Source organism: Corythoichthys intestinalis, chromosome 13 (genome assembly GCF_030265065.1).
Source record: "Corythoichthys intestinalis isolate RoL2023-P3 chromosome 13, ASM3026506v1, whole genome shotgun sequence".
NCBI lineage: Eukaryota > Metazoa > Chordata > Actinopteri > Syngnathiformes > Syngnathidae > Corythoichthys > Corythoichthys intestinalis.
This window is the reverse complement of record NC_080407.1, coordinates 1706914-1725948: the sequence shown is the minus strand read 5'-3', so window position 1 is coordinate 1725948 and position 19035 is coordinate 1706914. Positions and strand designations below refer to the sequence as shown.

Here is a 19035-nt window from a genome sequence, read left to right as displayed (position 1 = left end):
GGCCTTCAACAGCTCTTTGGTCTTAGCCATAGTGGAGTTTGGAGTGTGACTAACTGAGTTGGTGGACAGGTGTCTTTCATACTGATAATGAGTTAAAACAGGTGCCATTAATACAGGTAACGAGTGGAGCCTCAATAGACCTCGTTAGAAGAAATTGGACCTCTTTGACAGCCAGAAATCTTGCTTGTTTGTAGGTGACCAAATACTTAGTTTCCACATTCATTTGCAAATAAATTCTTTAAAAATCAATCAATGTGATTTTCTGTTGGTTTTTTTTCCACATTCTGTCTCTCATGGTTGAGGTTTACCCATGTTGACAATTACAGGCCTCTCTAATCTTTTCAAGTAGGAGAACTTGCACAATTGGTGGTTGACTAAATACTTATTTGGCCCACTGTAATATGCGCTTAAAGGGAAGAATGGATTCAGAACTCTAAAACTACATAAGAACAATTTTTTGTTGACCAGTGGTTTATTTGAATTCTGGACTGTAATATTATAGATTTTTTAATAAATCGTTTTTTTTTTTTTTCTCAATCAAACGTGAATACAACACTCAGTCACTTAAAAAGAAAAGCAATATGTCATGTTCCTAATATTCTGACAACCTGTCATCAAACCTTGCAGCATCCCCTCCCCTCCACCCCTGGAAGTGAGCATCTGCACGGGGGTGTTCCTAATCAAGTGTCCCTAGCCTCCTGATTGGCTGTCTCCCTTAATGAGGATGAAAAGCACAGCTGCAACTTTAAGACTCCCCCCATCCCTCCTCCTCCCCCTCCCTCAATGGTCTCTCCCAGCTCGCCTCCTCATCCTCCTCCTCTTCTTCCTCGAGCTCTTCTTGGCCGTCAAGCGACACCGGAACCATGTCGTCGCGGACGCTTCCTTCGTGACCATGACGATGATGATGAAGGTGGTGGTGTCGGCGGCGGAAGCACGCCGGCCGCGCCTTCCTCACGCCAGGCCAGCTTTGGTTTTTTAAACCCCCCCCCCCCCCCCCCTTTTAGATTGGAAACGCGTGCGTGAGCTGCAGACGACGTCGGCGGCGTGAACGCGCCTGCACGCGAGGTAAGCGCGCTCCTGACCTACATCGCCAAGGTGATTGTGCGTGCGTGTGTGTGCATGACATTGCGGGGAGGGGGGCAATTGAGGTGGGGGGGCATGATGTAATGCACTTGAGACAATAGCCAAGCACACCCCCCCCCCCACTCTCAACCCCCCCAGCTATTATTTTAGCGCACACACAAACCAGCAGTAGTGACAGTGTGTGTGAAGCTGTGTCATAACCACAAAAGTATTGGGACACGTGTTGTGGTCGGTATTTTTTAAAAACGCCCATTGACGGCAATAGACGTCTAATCCCTTTGAACTGGGAGGGGCTTGGCAGCAATCGAATGATCGCTGCCCATCCAAAGGAATTGGACGTCTACGACCTTCAATGGTAGCCGGAGTTAAAACGGCCCGATAGTGTACGTATAGTCATGTGTGTTGAACGTAATGACGTCGACGGTCCCTCGCAGCCATTCAGCCTCCGGCGCACGTGCGCGTACGCTTATGTGTGTAATGTTCATTCATTCAAATAGCCTGACAGGAAATGTGTGCGTGTACGTTCACTTCCTGTGCGTGTCCCAGTACAGTACTATCCTGTCATTGCACACAGTAATTGCATGTGTGTTTGCGTCATGTCCCAATACCTTTGTCCAAATTATATAGCTGATTTACATATTTATGTGCAGGAAATGACACGGAAGTAATGGGACGCTCACAGGTAAACAATGTGTACATGTTGGGTGATGCTCCAAAGAATTACTACACTTGATTTTTAAGTCTCCAAGTACATGTTCTGCCACTTTTGTCTCATGACCAAACTTTTTTTTTTTTAATGCCGGCAATAATCCTAATTCCTAATTGGCTATTTCATTCAAATAGTAACAGGTCAGACTCTCAGCATGCAAATTCTGTCCTCGCATGATCCTGGCGCTATTTGACAGGTTGTTGTTGGCAGAGTCCTCTGCTTTTGAGAGGCTGTTCCAATCTTCTCCATCCATTCACAAAAACACATTCAAACATTAGCAGAGCGGCTCGTATTGTATCGCCAGGACATTACGACCCATTTCGGCTAAAGTCAGTCAATTGATTTACAATCTCCCCTCTTTTGAGTCGACACTTTGGTTGCCTTCAATTAACATTCATTGGATGTCTTTGCCGAACGTTGACGAAACGTCGTTCAGTACCGCGTCCTTTCCTCCCGTTCGCTTATCTCCAAAGCGGCAGCGCGGCAGCTTTTCATGTACAGTCGAGGACGGCGTCGCTTTTATTTTTTTTGTGCACTGCCGCTTATCTGCGTGCGCAAATGTTAGCGTCATTAATGAGATTAGTAAGGGGCGATTGACGGAATCGACGGTTCTTGTAGACGCTAACGAGAGCTGTTATTGGGATTATACGACAATATATACAATTTATAGTCAGAAAAATACAAACGTATTATTTAGGAGTGGGAACCGCTTGGTACCTCACGATAACGATGATCTTACGATATAGCGATACAACGATTATCAATACATTGGTCAGAAAATCATTCTAGGCTATTCTACAAACAACTAATGAACAGAAAAACAAGCTTCTGCTGTGTATTGGAATGAGTTTATCACTAGTAGACGTCCAATCCATTTGAACGTCTATGGCCGTCAGCGGCAGCCAATGCCAGGCTAAGAGGGACCATATTTTTCGGACTATAAGTCGCACCTGAGTATAAGTCACACCAGCCATAAAATGCCCAACGAAGAGGAAAAAAATCATAAGTTGCACCAGAGTATGAGTTGCATTTTTGGGGGAAATTTACTTGATAAAATCCAACACATTGAACAGATATGTCATCTTGAAAGGCAATTTAATATAAAAATTAGGGCTGTCAAACCACAATTTAAAAATTAATTAATCGTAATTAATCCCAATCCAAACCATATATAAAATATGCCATATTTTTCTGTAAATTATTGTTGGAATGGAAAAATAAGACACAAGACAGATATATACGTTCAACATACTGGACATAAGTATAAATCAACAAGATGGCATTTACATTATTAACATTCTGTTAAAGCGATCCATGGATAGAAAGACTTGTAGTTCTTAAAAGATAAATGTTAGTACAAGTTATATAAATTTTATATTTAAAACCCCTCTTAATGTTTTCGTTTTAATAAAATTTGTAAAATTTTCAATCAAAAAATAAACTAGTAGCTCGCCATTGCTGATGTCAATAATTACACCATGCTCACTCCCCAAACCCATAAAATCATTTGGACCCAAGCGCCAGAAGAGGACGCCAAACACCAAAAAACAAGTAACAAGCGGGCATTACACGGCTGTCATTTTAATCTGTTTGAGCAGGGCATGTGCGTTAATTGAGTCAAATATTTTAACGTGATTAATTTAAAAAATTAATTACCTTTGACAGCCCTAATTAAAACCCCTCTTAATGTTTTCGTTTTAATAAAATTAATACATTAATAATAAATATATAATAATAAAATTAAATTTGTAAAATTTTCAATCAAATAATAAACTAGTGGCTTGGCATTGTTGATGTCAATAATTACCCAATGCTCATGGTGCTGAAACCCATAAAGTCAGTCGCACCCAAACGCCAGCAGAGGGCGACAAAACACCCAAAAACACAAGTAACAAGTGGACATGACACTGTGCTGTCATTTTAATCTGTTTGAGCGGGGCATGCGCGTTAAATGCTTCAAGTATTTTAACGTGATGATTCATTTAAAAAATTAATTGCCGACCGTTAACGCGATAATTTTGACAGCCCTATTAAAAAAAAAAAAATTTGTCACACCCCTAGTTTTATTCTTTAACACATTGTCTGCTATTGACGCTGACAGATTCATTTGAACTGGGACGTTCAGTTGAGATGGATTGGACGTCTGTGGCCGTCAGCCGGCAGTGAAGGAAGTGTCTGGTTTAGACTCGCGATCACGTGGAATTTCCATCCCAAGTGGTGAATCTAGGCCAAATTCACTTGTTATGCGCCCTCTCGGATAGCACCGTTTAACTAGCTGTCAGTCAGTTTTAATTGGTTTGATTCGGGAACAAGCCTTCAGAAGTTATCGCAGTCTAACCGTTGAAAGTTTTTTCTTTTTGTTTTGACGATGGTTGTTGGGGCACAGCGCCAAGATGATGTGCGAAGTGATGCCCACCATCAGCGAGGACACGGCGCTGAGCCAGCGCGGCTCGCAGAGCGGCTCTTCCGACCCGGACTCCCATTTCGAGCAGCTGATGGTCAACATGCTGGACGAGCGGGACCGCCTGCTGGACACGCTGAGGGAGACGCAGGAGAGCCTGGGCCTGTCACAACAGCACCTGCAGGACGTCATCTACGACCGAGATTCGCTACAGAGGCAGCTCAGCTCCGCCTTGCCGCAGGTAATGCAACTCTTAGCTTTTCTAGCGTAGGGCTGTTTTTGTTTAAGGGCGTAGGTTTGGTCTCAACATTGGTACGGACAATATGACAACATAACCTGCATGTATACTTTGTGCTGGGGATGGGACATTAATAACGCCCAACAAACTGGGTGAACGAGGGTCAGGGCTACATTTCTCACAAACATGAACCTGATTAATTAATACGATGAATCAGAGGTGCTCATGACATCGATCACAATCGACCAGTCGATCACAATGCTAGTGTGGGTAGCTCGCGGCATCCAATAAAAACATTTTTTTATGTCCATAGTTAACTATGATTATGTTGTGTTGTGTGAGCAACAAATGAGGTTATGCAGCACCCCTCTCTCTCTAAACAGCTTCTTGCTCACGTTTTTCTAGTAACTAGTTCTATAGTTTCCAGGACACTTCACTACATTTCTCACCGTTTAATTCACGTTAACAGTTGAAAACACAATCAGAAGGACACTTCTCTCTAAGCAGCTTCCTACTCGGGTTTAACAGGTTAGTAACTTCACACAGTTTAATGTTATGCTAACTAATGCAGGTCGGCCTTTCAGAAGCAAAATTAGTGGTGTTTTTCTCACCGCCACAACATTGGCGTATTTTTAAGTTACTAATAGAGGCTGCTGCTGGCCGAAAAAAAACTTCTAACATCCCTTTCTTAGAAAGGAGCGGAGGCGGCAGTATCATGTTGACATGTATTTCTGTCGGGGCTGTGCGCGTGTGTGGGGGGGTGTCGGGGGTGGGTCAAGTCATCAGCCAATCAAACGTGCATTTGAGGGTGGGGGGGGGACTGGCAACTTCAGCAAGTGAAATGGGGTAAATGTAAGTTTGAACCTAATTTTTAAAAAATCACTTGATAATGGTAGGGTCAGTTCTATCCTTACAGCATATGGGAAGGCAATCTAAATGACCGATATAACTAAACTCATTATAAAATGCATATAAGGTTGCTTAAAAGTTGCTGGGGACAATTTCAGCATCCTGAAAAGTCGCTAGTGTTATGTCCCTACCATCCCTATGCAAACCTACGCCCTTGGTTTTGTTTAAGAAATATCAGCACTGTAGAGCTGGGAACCACGTATTTTTAGATTATTGCAGTTGACCACAATAAATAATTAGTTTTGCCCATACACTGCATGTTATCGTGCCACTACATCCGTTCCATTTTGGTGACCCGACTGGCCTCGTTTGGGAGCCTCGCCGTTGCCCTCTTCTGAATGCGATCGCGCTTACTGACAGCACTGGCGCCGCTCACGTCTCCGCGTCACCGTCCCGGGCCGACCCCGGCGTCATGGCGACGGATCCGCGCGGATGTCGCCACGCACCCCGGAGGGCGAAATAAAGGCACTGTGGCCAAGGACGCCAGCGGAGGCCAGCTTGTATGCTATCACGCTGTCGCAGGCTGCGCGCCGCTCTGCTGAGCACTCTACTGTACCAAGAGCGGGAGAGGGTGTGCGAAGGGCCTTGAGGGACACCCCCCACCCTCTCTAAAGGAGCGTTTTGCTTCCCGCTTGTCCCGTTCATCGCGCTAATCGTCGAGCGGAACGTGCAACGCGAAGGCCATCAATTTGCTTGGCAGCAAATTGTGAACCCGTCTCCGGCAGTTGACGGAATGTTGGCATCCGGATCTGTAGTTTATTCACTGGCAGTTGAAGGGGAAACCAGGAAAACGGCTCACTTTTCACTGCCTCTGACATATTTGTGTAATCTGGGCATGTTTCACAGCTTTAGTGCGAGATTAAGATGCGGAAAAAATCACCATGTATTCACTCTTTGCTTGATTTTTACTCCAGTAATGGTGGTGATTTTGTTTCTCTTTGGTCACGTGATGATCATAGACGAGTTATGTGCACCTGCTGGAATTGATTTTATTGCTGCCAAGTAGTGCTGCAACGATTAATCAATTAACTCGAGTATTCGATTAGAAAAAAAAATTCAAATTAAATTTTGTTGCTTCGAGTATTCGTTTAATTATAGTGGCGTTGTAATGGTTTATTTTGAAAGTGTTTGCATTTAGTTTTATTAATTAGGGTGGATACACTGTCCTGTGGTCTGCCTCTTTTCACATGGCGGAATCCAACCGCTCCCTGTTAAGACCAACGTAAGCTTAGTTTTTGTTTGACCTAATGTTTTTTAATGCATTCATAATTCAGTTTATTGGTATATTTAACAGTTTTTGTGGGAATAAGTGTCTGAACCATTTGTTAAGAGAATTGTAAAAAAAAAATAATAATAAATAAATAAATTTTTTATAGCATTTAAGCTAGTGGACTTTTTCTATTTAAGTTGGCCAATTATTCTTTTGTTGTACACAGATCCTCTTTTCTTTTTTTTAAACAATTTGTACCGTTTGAGGCTCAGCTCAGGTAGTTTTTTGTGGGAATATTTGTCTGGACCATTTGTTAAGAGCATTGTAAAAAAAACTTTACCATTTCATAGCTTTTAAACTAGACAAATTTTTCTATGTAAATTAGCCAATTGTTCTTTTGTACATAGATCCTCAATTTTATTTTATTTTTAAATATACCGTTTGAGGCTCAGCTCAGGTATTTTAATTTTTCATGTTCCTTACTCGAGTATTCGAACAAACTAGTCTGTTGATTAATCGACTTCTAAAAAATTCGATAGCTGCAGCCCTACTGCCAAGCCTTGCGTTTCAAATAGATTGGATGTCAATTGCTGTCAGTGGCGCAATTCATCTTGTTATTCCAAGAAGTAGGACAGGAATAATTGGCCAATCACAAGGGTTGGCGCGTTTCTTCATTAAACCTTCTGTCTAGGGGTGTGACAAAATATCGAAATGGTGATATATGGTGATACTTTGTATCCAAAAGGTTAGCAATATGCTCCTGTCAAGAATCGAGATATCGTTTTAAAAAGGTGTCAATTGAAAAAAATTAAGAAAAAGGCTGCCATTGACGGTGCTCGACGCCCAATCCATTTAGACTGGGAATGTTTGTTCATTCAAAACCAGAGCATTTACAGTCATTCGGTCGAATTTTCGGGGCATTTACAGGTCACTTGCTTTTCATTTTAGGTCATTTACAGGTCGTTTCATGTTGAGTTTGAGTCACTGCCTATTCATTTGGGATATTCCCAGGTCACTTCCTGTTCTGTAACGCAAAATAACCAGCAAGTGACCCATAAAATACCCCCAAATTAACAGGAAGTAACTGAAAATAAACAGGTAAATGACCTTAAATGGCCCAAAATTACTCATTGCCTGGCATTGGCTGCCACTGACGGCCATAGACATTCGTTCATTCGCTGCCATCCCTCCCACTTCAAACGGATTGGACGTAATGTTCATTCGCTGCCACCCTCCCGGTTCAAATAGATTGGACGTCTACTAGTGATAAACTCATTCCAATTCACAGCAGAAGCTTGTTTTTCTGTTTATTAGTTGTTTGTAGAATATCCTAGAACGATTTCCTGACCAATGTATCGAAAATCGTTGTATCACTAAATCGTCAGATCATCGTTATCGTGAGCTTTGTATCGCAAATCGTATACTATCGTGAGGTACCAAGGGATTCCCACTTCTACTTCTGTCGGCGTTGGGACCAGAACAGAATCTGGATCTTAATCTACCCCCCCAGGCCCGTCAGCTGGCATCACAAGATGAGCGAGACGCCGCCGTGTAGTTTATTTTCTGACAAGCATCGATTGTTCTCGCGTTTGAGCGAGCCTTTAATCTCCGGCGGCGTCCGGAGCTGTCCCGACAAAGGCGAACGATCGATACGGCGAGAAAGGTTAAGGTCTAATTAAGGTGAAAGATCGGCCGGCCCGCCGAAACGGACGGGCGGGAACGACGTCGTCCGTCCGGCGCCAAAGTGTTGGTTGTAGTCTGTCTTTGGTTTCGTTCTCATGAAAGAAACACGTGTGAGGAAGATGATTCAGCAAAATTGATGCCGCAGGCAAAACCATTTGCTGTTGTGAGTCCTACAAAAAAGACTTGCTACAAATAGTTCAATCTAGAAACATTTTTCGGTCAACAATGTGTCGATCATCAAAATAGTTGTCGATGACTGAATTTTTTTGGACAATAAAGCGCACTTAAATTCCTTTGTTTTTCTCCAGTGCGCCTTATAGTCTGGGAAAAAAACTGTAATTTGATCATTGTTGCACCTAAAAGCTCATTTGATGTGTCATGATGAAACTTAGTAGACCTATCCATTAGGGGTGTGACAAAATATCGAAATGGTGATTTATCACGATATTTTGTATCCCAAAAGGTTATCGATATGCTCCTGCCAAGAATCGAGATATTGTTTTTTTTTTTTAAAAAAAGGGACCAACAAGTTGCTACCAAAATCTTCCACTATAATAGTGTCTCAGGTAACTTGCCTACCATTGACGGTGCTCGACGCCCAATCCATTTAGACTGGGAACGTTCGTTCATTCGAAATAGGGCTGCAGCTATCGATTATTTTAGTAGTAATCGATGAACTATTTATTTCGAGTAATCGGATAAGGGACATCAAAAATTAAAATTCCTGAGCTGAGCCTCACACGTTATATTTAAAAAAAAAAGAGGATCTATGTACAAAAAAAGAACAATTGGACAATACATAGCAAAAGTCCGCCAGCTTAAATGCTATAACGTGCTAACGCTTTTTTACAATGCTCTTAACAAATGCCTCAGACACTTATTCCCACAAAAAAATGGCTAAATATACCTTTAAACTAAATTACGAATGGATTCAAAAAAATAATTAGCTCAAACAATAACTTATGTTTGTCTTAACAGGGAGCAGATGGATTCAGCTATGTGAAATGAGGTCGACGAGAGGACTGTGTATCCACCCAAATCCATAAATGCAAACACTTTCAAAACAAACCATTACAACTCCATTTTAATTAAACGAATACTCGAAGCAGCAAAATTTAATTTGAATCTTTTTTTCTAATCGAATACTCGAGTTAATCGATGAATCGTTGCAGCACTAATTCGACACCAGAGCATTCGCAGTCAATCTGTACGATTTTTCGGGGCATTTACAGGCCACTTGCTGTTCATTTACAGGTCATTTCCTGTCGAGTTTGAGTCACTACCTAATCATTTGGGTGATTCCCAGGTCACTTCCTGTTCTGTAACTCAAAATAAACAGGAAGTGACCGATAAAATACCCCCAATTCAACAGGAAGTAACTGAAAATCAACAGGTAAATGACCTTAAATGGCCCAAAATGACCTCATTGCCTGGCATTGGCTGCCAATGACGGCCATAGACGTTCGATCCGTTTGAAGTGGGAGGGATGGCAGCGAATCATTCGCTGCCACCCTCCCACTTCAAATGGATCGGACGTCTACTAGTGATAATCTCATTCCAATTCACAGCAGAAGCTTGTTTTTCTGTTTATTAGTTGTTTGTAGAATATCCTAGAACGATTTCCTGACCGATATATTGATAATCGTAAGATCGTAATCGTGAGCTTTGTGTCGCAAATTGTATCGTGAGGTAACAAGAGGTTCCCACTCCTACTATCGATCATGAGTAGACCCACAAAAACATCTCTAGAAGACTCACTCAAGTCAGCCATTTCCTTTGTTGCAATGATTTTAGGTTTTCCAAGAATCTTGGTCTAGTAAGACGAGGAACGAGCACGCTCATGGAACAAATTCAGCTTGTCAGAAAAGGTCATTTGTCAAACCGTACGTACAGTATTTTGTCGATTTCCCCGCCAAGCTCGACGTAGCGAGCCATCAAGGTGAGCGCCGGGAAACGACGAGCTGCTCTGAGATCAGCTCTCGGGTCCTCGCTCACCTCTGAATGCTCCATTTGAACGCCGGGAATAGAACATGATGTCATCGGTGGCGGCGGAGGGGACAAGGCCGCTCTCTGTCTCTCGCTCTCTTTCTCTCGCTTGCAATGTCAAGACAGAATTGTACTACTTTTAGTACTGACGTTTTATAAATTTGTACACAAGAAATATTTCATATGGAGCATCCTCCATCGGTCCAGATGCCGCCCGCCCGCTGCCTTGGGCGTCCATCGCAGCAACCCGGCGAATGTCACTCCTGATCACGTGACGGCGAGCTAACGCGGCGTGAACGACATGCGGGCGTCGCCTCGAGGGGGGTCGACGTAATTGACTCTTACGTACCATCGAGGGGTGTTTCAAAAGTGGACTTAACTCGGGTGTTTTTAATAGGGCTGTCAAACGATTAAAATTTTTAATCGAGTTAATTAGTTCAAAAATTAATTAATCGTAATTAATCGCAACTCAAACCATCTATAAAATATGCCATATTTTTCTGTAAATTATTGTTGGAAAGATAAGACAAGACGGATATATACATTCAACATACGGTACATAAGTACTGTATTTGTTATAACAATAAATCAACAAGATGGCATTAACATTATTAACATTCTCTTAAAACGATCCATGGATAGAAAGACTTGTAGTCCTTAAAAGATAAATGTTAGTACAAGTTATAGAAATTTTGTATTAAAACCCCTCTCAATGTTTTCGTTTTATTAACATTTGTAAAATTTTCACTCAAAAAATAAACCAGTAGCTCGCCATTGTTGATGTCAATAATTACACCATGCTCACTCATGGTGTAACACATAAAATCAGTTGGACGCAAGCGCCAGCAGAGGGCGCCAAACACCAAAACCTAACTAACAAGCAGGCATTACACTGTACTGTCATTTTAGTCTGTTTGAGCGGGGCATGTGCGTTAATTATGTCAAATATTTTAACGTGATTAATTTAAAAAATTAATTACCGCCCGTTAGCGCGATAATTTTGACAGCCATAGTTTTAATAGAAATTTGCCCAACTACCACAGCACATACCCTGCGTATACTATACATAAACCTGGGTTGGCAGTGAAATGAGTTAATTTTTCCCCGACATTCACAACAAGAAGAGTTGTTGAAAAGCATCGTCTCGAGGCTGCGAGTCACCCGCTCAATGCAAAAAATGTCGCCATTGTTTCTCACCACAAGGCTGCGTTTGATGGCGGCGGCGGCGGCGGCATGTGAGCATCACAGGCAAAAGGGTGCTATTGCACCGTTAACGCTCGATGCCTTTGCGCTAAATCGGCCAGCCGGAAAGATACCGCGTCTCTGCAGAAGGTTGGAGAGTGAACGAGCGAGGCGTGACACACGGCCGCGTGAGTGACGGCGAATAAAAAGTAGGTCGCGGCCGAAAGTCGCCTCTGGTGAGACACGACCGGAGATGAAATGCAAGAAATGTGAGAATAATTGACGCGCTGAAAAGTACTGCAAATTGTGATGGCAAAATTCTTAAATTCCAAAGTAATGAGTAGTAATTTATATATGAGAAAGTCCTTTTTTACTAAATTTGGCAAAAATCAAGACCCGTGCCCCCAAAAAAATAAACCAAAAACTAACAATCACTACTTTCCAAAGTCTTTTCATGACTCATTTGACTCATGGATACAGGCGCTGCACATTGATGACAGCCCAACCAAAGAAAAATACTATTTCATATTGACTCCTCCCGAGAGGGGCGTCTAAAATTAGCATCCAGCTGATATTTTTAACCATTTTATTTTCAAAGTTCTACAAATGAGATAAGGAAAAGAGCTATATTTCATCACTATTCAGTTTGCAAATCTTGCACAAACATTGTTAACTCACTAACGTCCAATCTGTTTGAACTAAGATGGCTGGCAGCAATAATTCCATCCTTGCCAACCCTCCCAGTTCCTACGGATTGGACGTCAATTGCTATCAATGGAACTGAAACGTGATTTACCGCCAGATCTCCCAGTTCAAATGGATTGGGCCGTCCAACGCCGTCAATCTATGATATTATTGAACTGAAATTTGACAAACGTTGTTAAATTCTAATTAGATGCTGCCGTCTTGTGGCCATATTTGGTATTGCAACCGGCTAAACAATATTTTAAATAATTGTTTTGTAATAATTGTTTTACAATAACTTTGATTCAGAGACACGACTACAGTATGTTTTAATATCTGTATACTGTACCAAATGGAGTGAAAAGGCTCTTTTTCACAAAATGTACTGCGTATTCAGAAGCATTCATTCGCAAATTGCAGAATGTTGCGCCTGTTGCTATGCCATTTTTGTCCAGCAGAGAGCGTCATTCGACTTTTAAAGTCACTGCTTTATTCAGTAATGATTCCAAATGACCTCCAAGCAGTTTATAAATTGTTCAGATAGTGAGGAGCAAGGGCGTTGGTTTGTTCTTTACATTGGTAGGGACGATATGGCATAACCTGCATGTAGACTTTTTGCTGGGGACGGGATATCTTAATCATCAATGCAAAATAAATCTTTATTGGCTTATACTTTTATGTGTACTGGTTCAGCCTACACCGTTTCATTCAAACCTTTGTTTTCATAAAAATACTTAAAACTTTCAGGAAAAATGTCCGCATTTTATGAGCAAATTTAATTTGCATTATTTGAACATCAATTATATTAACATACACAATAAATCCAAGCTTGGTTATTAATCTCTTAAGTACCCAGGAATGCAAAACAATAAACATTTGTCTTAAGACCACTCCACATTGTCTGAATAAAGATATTAAATATAACTGTAAAAAACCTTCTTTGTCAGGGAATAACAAAAAATAAAATAAAAGTGGAGCCCTCCAGCAGGTAAAACACTACTACTTTTGTCGTCAAGCACAGCCCAACTCAAAAAAAACAAAGAAAGCTCCTGTGGGCTGCTTTAAGACCACATACATAAAATAAAAAGTAAAATTGGGGAGAAGGGGGTAAAACTCGGTTCGCTGCATCTCTCACAGTTTAATTAATGTTAACAGTAGAAAACAACTAAAGGAGGACACTTCTCTCTAAGCAGCTTCCTACTCGAGTTTTGCAGGTTACCAAGTTCACACTGTTTCATGTTATGCTAACTCTGATGCAGATCGGACTTTCAGTAGCAAAGTTAGTGGTGTGTTCCCCACTACTACAACATTGATGTCTTTTTTGCATTTTGTGCAGTGGCTGCTGCTGGCTGAAAAAAAAAACCTCTAATATCTAGTGTGTGTGTAATGGGGGGGGGGGGGGTCAAGTCATCAGCCAATCAAATGTGCATTTAGGAGGAAAAAATGGACTGGTGCATTCAGCAAGTGAGAAGAGATACATGTAATCTGAACATAATGAAAACAATTCACATTTAAAACAAATGAGAAGACAATCTAAATGACCAACATTATATAATTGAAGTTATCATACAACCAAGGGCGTAGGTTTGGTCTCAACATTGGTAGGGACGATATAACAGCATAACCTGCATGTACACATTTTGCTAAGGAAGGGACAGATTGGGTGAACGGGGGTCAGTGCTACATTTCTCATGAATACGAACCTAATTAATTGACAGGCCAAATGATCAATGCAAAATAAATCTGTTTTGACTTATACTTTCATGTGTATTGGTTCAGGTGATACACCGTTTGATTCAAACCTATGTTTTCAAAAACTACTAAAGAAACATTTTTGAAAACTTCCTGAATAAATTTCTGGATTTTATAAGCAAATTCAACATACACAATAAATACAAACCTATTAATAATCTCTTAACTGTCCAGGAATGCAAAAAAAATAAACATTTGTCTTTAGACCACTCAACATTGTCTGTAACTCATAATGTCAACAGCAGAAAACACATACAGGACATTTTTAAGCACCTACCCACTCGAATTTTGTAGGTTAGCATGTTCACCAAGTTGAATGTTATGCCAAGTCTGATGCAGGTCGGATTTTCAGTAGCAAAATTAGTAATGTTTCCCATGCCCACAACACTGACGTCTTTTACATTCCTTACAGTAGCTGCTGCTGGCTGAAAAAAACTTCTAATACCCCTCCTGTTGTCGACATGTTGTATATTTGTCGGGGCTGTGTGGGTGTGCATGTTTGTATATGTGTGTGAGTGGGGGGGGGGGCATGTCATCAGCCAATCAAACGTGCATATGAGGTTAAATAAAATAATAATGGTCTGGCACATTCAGCAAGTGAAAAGGGGTAAATGTAAGTCTGAAAATAATGTAAATATATCACTTAATAATAGTAGGGTCAATTCTATCAATGGATAAAAAAGAATATCGAAATTACCTACATAACTGAACTCATTATACAATACAAATAAGGTTGCCTGAAAGTTGGTGGGGACAATTTGAGGATCCTGAAAAGTTGGTATGTCCCTACCGTCCCTATGCAAACCTACGCCCTTGCATACAACACATATAAGGTTGCTTAAAAGTTGGTGGGGACAATTTGAGCATCCTGAAAAGTGGGAAGTGTTTTGTCCCTTCTGTCCCTATGCAAACCTACGTCCTTGGTGAGGAGGGTATGCAAAACTCCTTTAATTTCCGAGCAAGAAAAAGTCCAATTCAGCTGTTACGCAGTTTTTTCAGGCCCCTAACCACATTTTGGAAACTAACGTGGATTTATGTCCACATTTTCTTCCCTCCCCCCCCACCTCCAAACCTTGTTAGACTCCCATGCAAGGAGAAAAGTCCCTCTTATTTTGTTTTTAAAAAATGCCAGCACGATCCTTCATAGGGGGCGTTAATGAGAAACTTATGAGATTTCCTCCTGCTCGTCGCCCGCTGCTTGACTGATGAGGCCCAAGTTGAAAATAAAGTCCAGAGCAATGGTGGGAGGAATTGTTTGATGATGCATTAGCTGAAAATTAAAAAGAAAAGAAAAAAAGATGTGTTTAACTCATTGACTGCCATTGACGACGAAAGACGTCCAATTTATTACGACTGGCAGCGATTGCGGTCAGCCCTCCCAATTGCAGCCAATGAGTAAATACATTACATATTTTCCCAAAATATTGGAAGTTATTTTTGAAATAATGTCTTGAAATGCATTATCCTGCTGTCAGAGCAAAGTTTGTTTCTGGCGCCCTCTGCTGCTTTTCCGTGCATATTTGTCTTCATCTATTCATTGTGTTCTTTTATTCGACATGAAAATGAGATAATAATTCACCTTGGCGACTTTTGGAAAGCTTTGAATTCCTATTTATCGTATTGGTGTCATGTGCTCGTGCATGCCGTCGATGCTCTCCCTGCTGATTGGTCGGTGAGGATGAAGCGCGCAAGTGGGTGGGGTGAGGGGGTCGTCTATTTGCTCGATCCGCGCTCGCGCAGAGCCTCCGCAGCATCAGTCCGACGAGCCCGGAGCCGCGGGCGACTCGGCGGCACCACATGGAAGATTCGGGCGGGTCGCGCGGGCACGCCTAGTGCGCGTGCTCGCGTGGCTTTTTGTGGTCGTCGCTCTTTTGTTCGCTCGACGGCGATCATGGACTGATCTCGGTACGGGATTATGATTTTCTCCGACGTGAGCGCGGGGAGCAACTGCTCCAAGGCGCACCCGCCCAACGGCACCAGGTTCTACACCTTCCAGGCGAGTCACGTGACTTTGACACTCCCGTGATCGCCGGCCAAATTTAGGAATTATGCATGACGATGAGATATTGATTGTCATATTTAAATGTGGCGCCAAAAGTGCATCGTGGTTAAAAAAAAACACAAAAAAAAACTTGACACCACTTTTGCTGTGAGATGAAAGTCCGGAATCTCAGTTGGTTGGTTTGATTGTCATGCTGAGACAGTGTGGTGGCCTGTATTGATCTCTATCTGCATGTATAACAATCAGGTCGCGTCATCGCATATTGATCGGCTTGCATGCAAGAATTGTTATTGTATCATATGATAAGGAGCTTCTTGACTTGAATTCAGTTTTGTTTACTTTTTGTGGGATTTTGTATTTAATTTTTTTTAATATCTAGTATGGGTGTTACGATACACCGATTCTATAAACAACGATCCAACTAAAAACAACCGAAACACACACACACAAAAAAAATCATCGTTGTTTTTTAAAAATGCCGACGGTGGCAGTCTTTGTAATATCAGTCATGAAATTGTTGATTTACTCCATTTAACAGAAAAAGCTCAAATTTTGTTGTATTTTTAAATCATTGAAGGCGATAGGCGTCAATGGTACTGAAAGTTATGTTGGGCCAGGTGTGTCTCAGGTTACCCTAGTCCATATTTTGTCCACACGTGGCTAAAGTATCCTGAAATATTGATGGATTATTGCTGAGTGCTTTTTGTTCAAATTATGAGCACAAATCCGATTCTTGGAGGAAGCGTGTAGACGCAGCTGCTGCACGAGCCTCCTCCTCTGACACTTCTGGCATGGCAACATGTTTGCACACAGCCTGAGGGGATGGGGCGAGGGGGGGTGCGCACCAACGGAGATGGATATCTTCATCATCTCCGCTCCAGTGCAACGCCTCCATTTTGCAATTGAATTGGCTTTAATTGCGAACTCGAAGGAGCACCACAGAGAGTCAACAAAACAACACGAGGATTGTCGCTCTAACTGTTCTTTTATTCCCCAAAAGTACCGACATCCGAGCGCTAACACGGCGGAATCCTGACCTTGAACTGAAAACGCCCGTCTCCCTTGTTTGACGGCGACAGCTGTCAATCAAGACAGACAGTCTCGGTCCGTGCTTTAGCGATCAGCTCCGTGTGATAGACGGGCGCAAAAGGCGTCTGTATGCAAAAGAGTGCCGACCTAATCAATGGCTACATTTATACAGATTGAAGCATTTGACCTTTTTGTTTGCATGCGTGGCGACACGCGTATAATTGCTCTCTTGACTGCAAGGCCAAGGAGGCGTTCGCCCTATTTTCTGTCTATTTATTTTTTTAATCAGCGTTTAAAATCCGCGCGGGGCAGATGGGCAATGCAGTTTGACCCACTTTGATGGATTCCGCTGCGATTAAAAGGATGAGCGAGCTTTCGAATGCGAGAGCACCCCCCGCCCACCCTCGGTGCCATTGTGTCATTTACGTCCTTGATATGCTAAATTGCTTTGGAGCACATCTATACATTGCCGCAGTGACTTGGGAATCTCTTCAGTTCGAGTTGCTCCAATTAGCGATACATGCTAGGAACCTATACCGTACTATACCTACGAGATCACGATCCAGCGAACAGTCAATATGGTCCAGTTTGCTAAAAACTCGCAAGTTTTCCTGGAATTAGGGAGTCTAGTCGTTGAGATGAAAAACAGAACCTGCCAAAACTGGAAGACTGCCACTTTACCCTGGAAACCGACAGTCCAATCCTAGACGAGAAAATCCTAGATGATTTTCAGAGGAATCGCTACACTACGGCAGTTGTCCAGCCAAGGACGTGTGGCGGGAGAACTTTGCAGAACACACACTGACCTTCTACTAGGCTACATTATCACCTAAAAACAAGCCCACTGATTTGCTGCACAATGACTAGTCCAACAAGTCGCCTGAGGACAAGTCAGTCTCATGTGCCAAACAACAAGGAAGCCATGACCGTGTGGGTGGCCACATTGTCCTGGAAAAAGGTTGGCAAAAAGGCACGGGGATATGTCAGGGACTTAGCTGGTTCTGACTCTCTGATGGTTATAGACGTTAGCCTCAGGTCAAGTTCACCTCATCATGCCAGACATAAGAAAGCCAAGACCGTGGGGAAGGGTAAGCAGTCAAAATACCTGGGAACTTGGCAGAAAATTTCCTCAAGAGTAAGCTAGTTTTGACAGTCGTACCGTTTAAGCAGTAATCCGATGACAATTTAACCTCTAACCTTGCGAGAAACAAAGCCATGACATTGTAGAACATCTAAAACAGTGGTTCTTAACCAAGGGCGTAGGTTTGGTCTTAATATAGGTAGGGACGATATAACAGCATAACCTGCATGTACACTTTTTGCTGGGGACAGGACATTAATAAGACCAAACATATTTGGTGAATGGGGGTCAAGGCTACATTTCTCACCAATATGAACCTAATTAATTAATAGGCTAAATGATTAATGCAAAATAAATCTGTATTGACCTACACTAACTTTCACACTGCAAATTTTTAACGTCTTAATCTGATCATTTTTGTTAAATCTGTGTCAAATAATTTTCTCCATCTTTTTTTGGGTGTTAAAGGCTAATTAACAGTTTAATGCGTCAGATTCTTCCACTTACTTTAAGTAAATATTGCTATTTGTTTGTATTGAGCCCATACATCTACAAGTTGTTCATTTTTCAGCTCAATCAAGAAAAAAATTCAAATAATGTTTTGAACAATATTCTTGAATTAAGAACATTTCTGACAAACAAGTTTTTCTTTTAAGATAAAATACACAAACTTTTTGCTTAAAATAAGTCTGTTAAGCTTATTTTCAGCTAGCTGTTTTCTTATTTCAAGAAATCTCGGTGAGTAAAATCAACTTGAAGCGCTGTAGCAGTAGCGAAATTAGTGGCGTGTTCCCCACCTCCACAACATAGACGTCTTTTTACATTACTTACAGTGGATGCTGCTGGCAGAAAAAGACTTCTAATATCCCACATCTTTGAAGATGGCGGGGGAGGCGGCATGTTGTATTTCTGTCGGGCTGTGAATGGGTGTGTGTGTGTGTGTGGGGGGGGGGGGGGGGTCAAGTCATCAGGCAGTCAAACGTGCGTTTTACAGGAAAAAATGGACTTGCACATTCAGTGAGTGAAAAGGGGGTCAGTGTAAGTCTGAACATAATAAAAGTACTGTAATTCACTTAATAATTGTAG

At 41.8% G+C, this 19035-nt stretch overlaps 1 protein-coding gene across 4 annotated transcripts in view; it reads left to right on the top strand.

The window, feature by feature from the left end:
• Nucleotides 1-792: 792 nt before the first annotated feature.
• ppfia2 (PTPRF interacting protein alpha 2) overlaps nucleotides 793-19035 on the top strand; it is a 57447-nt gene continuing 39204 nt past the window's right edge. For 3 of the 4 annotated variants that reach the window (XM_057854103.1, XM_057854105.1, XM_057854104.1), the window contains exons 1-2: nucleotides 793-1065; nucleotides 4179-4434. In XM_057854103.1, the coding sequence (XP_057710086.1) occupies nucleotides 4186-4434 (249 nt within the window). In that variant the 5' untranslated portion in view covers nucleotides 793-1065; nucleotides 4179-4185. Of the gene's footprint in view, nucleotides 1066-4178; nucleotides 4435-15594; nucleotides 15834-19035 lie in introns of those variants that run through there. The other variant, XM_057854106.1, reaches the window with a different exon arrangement.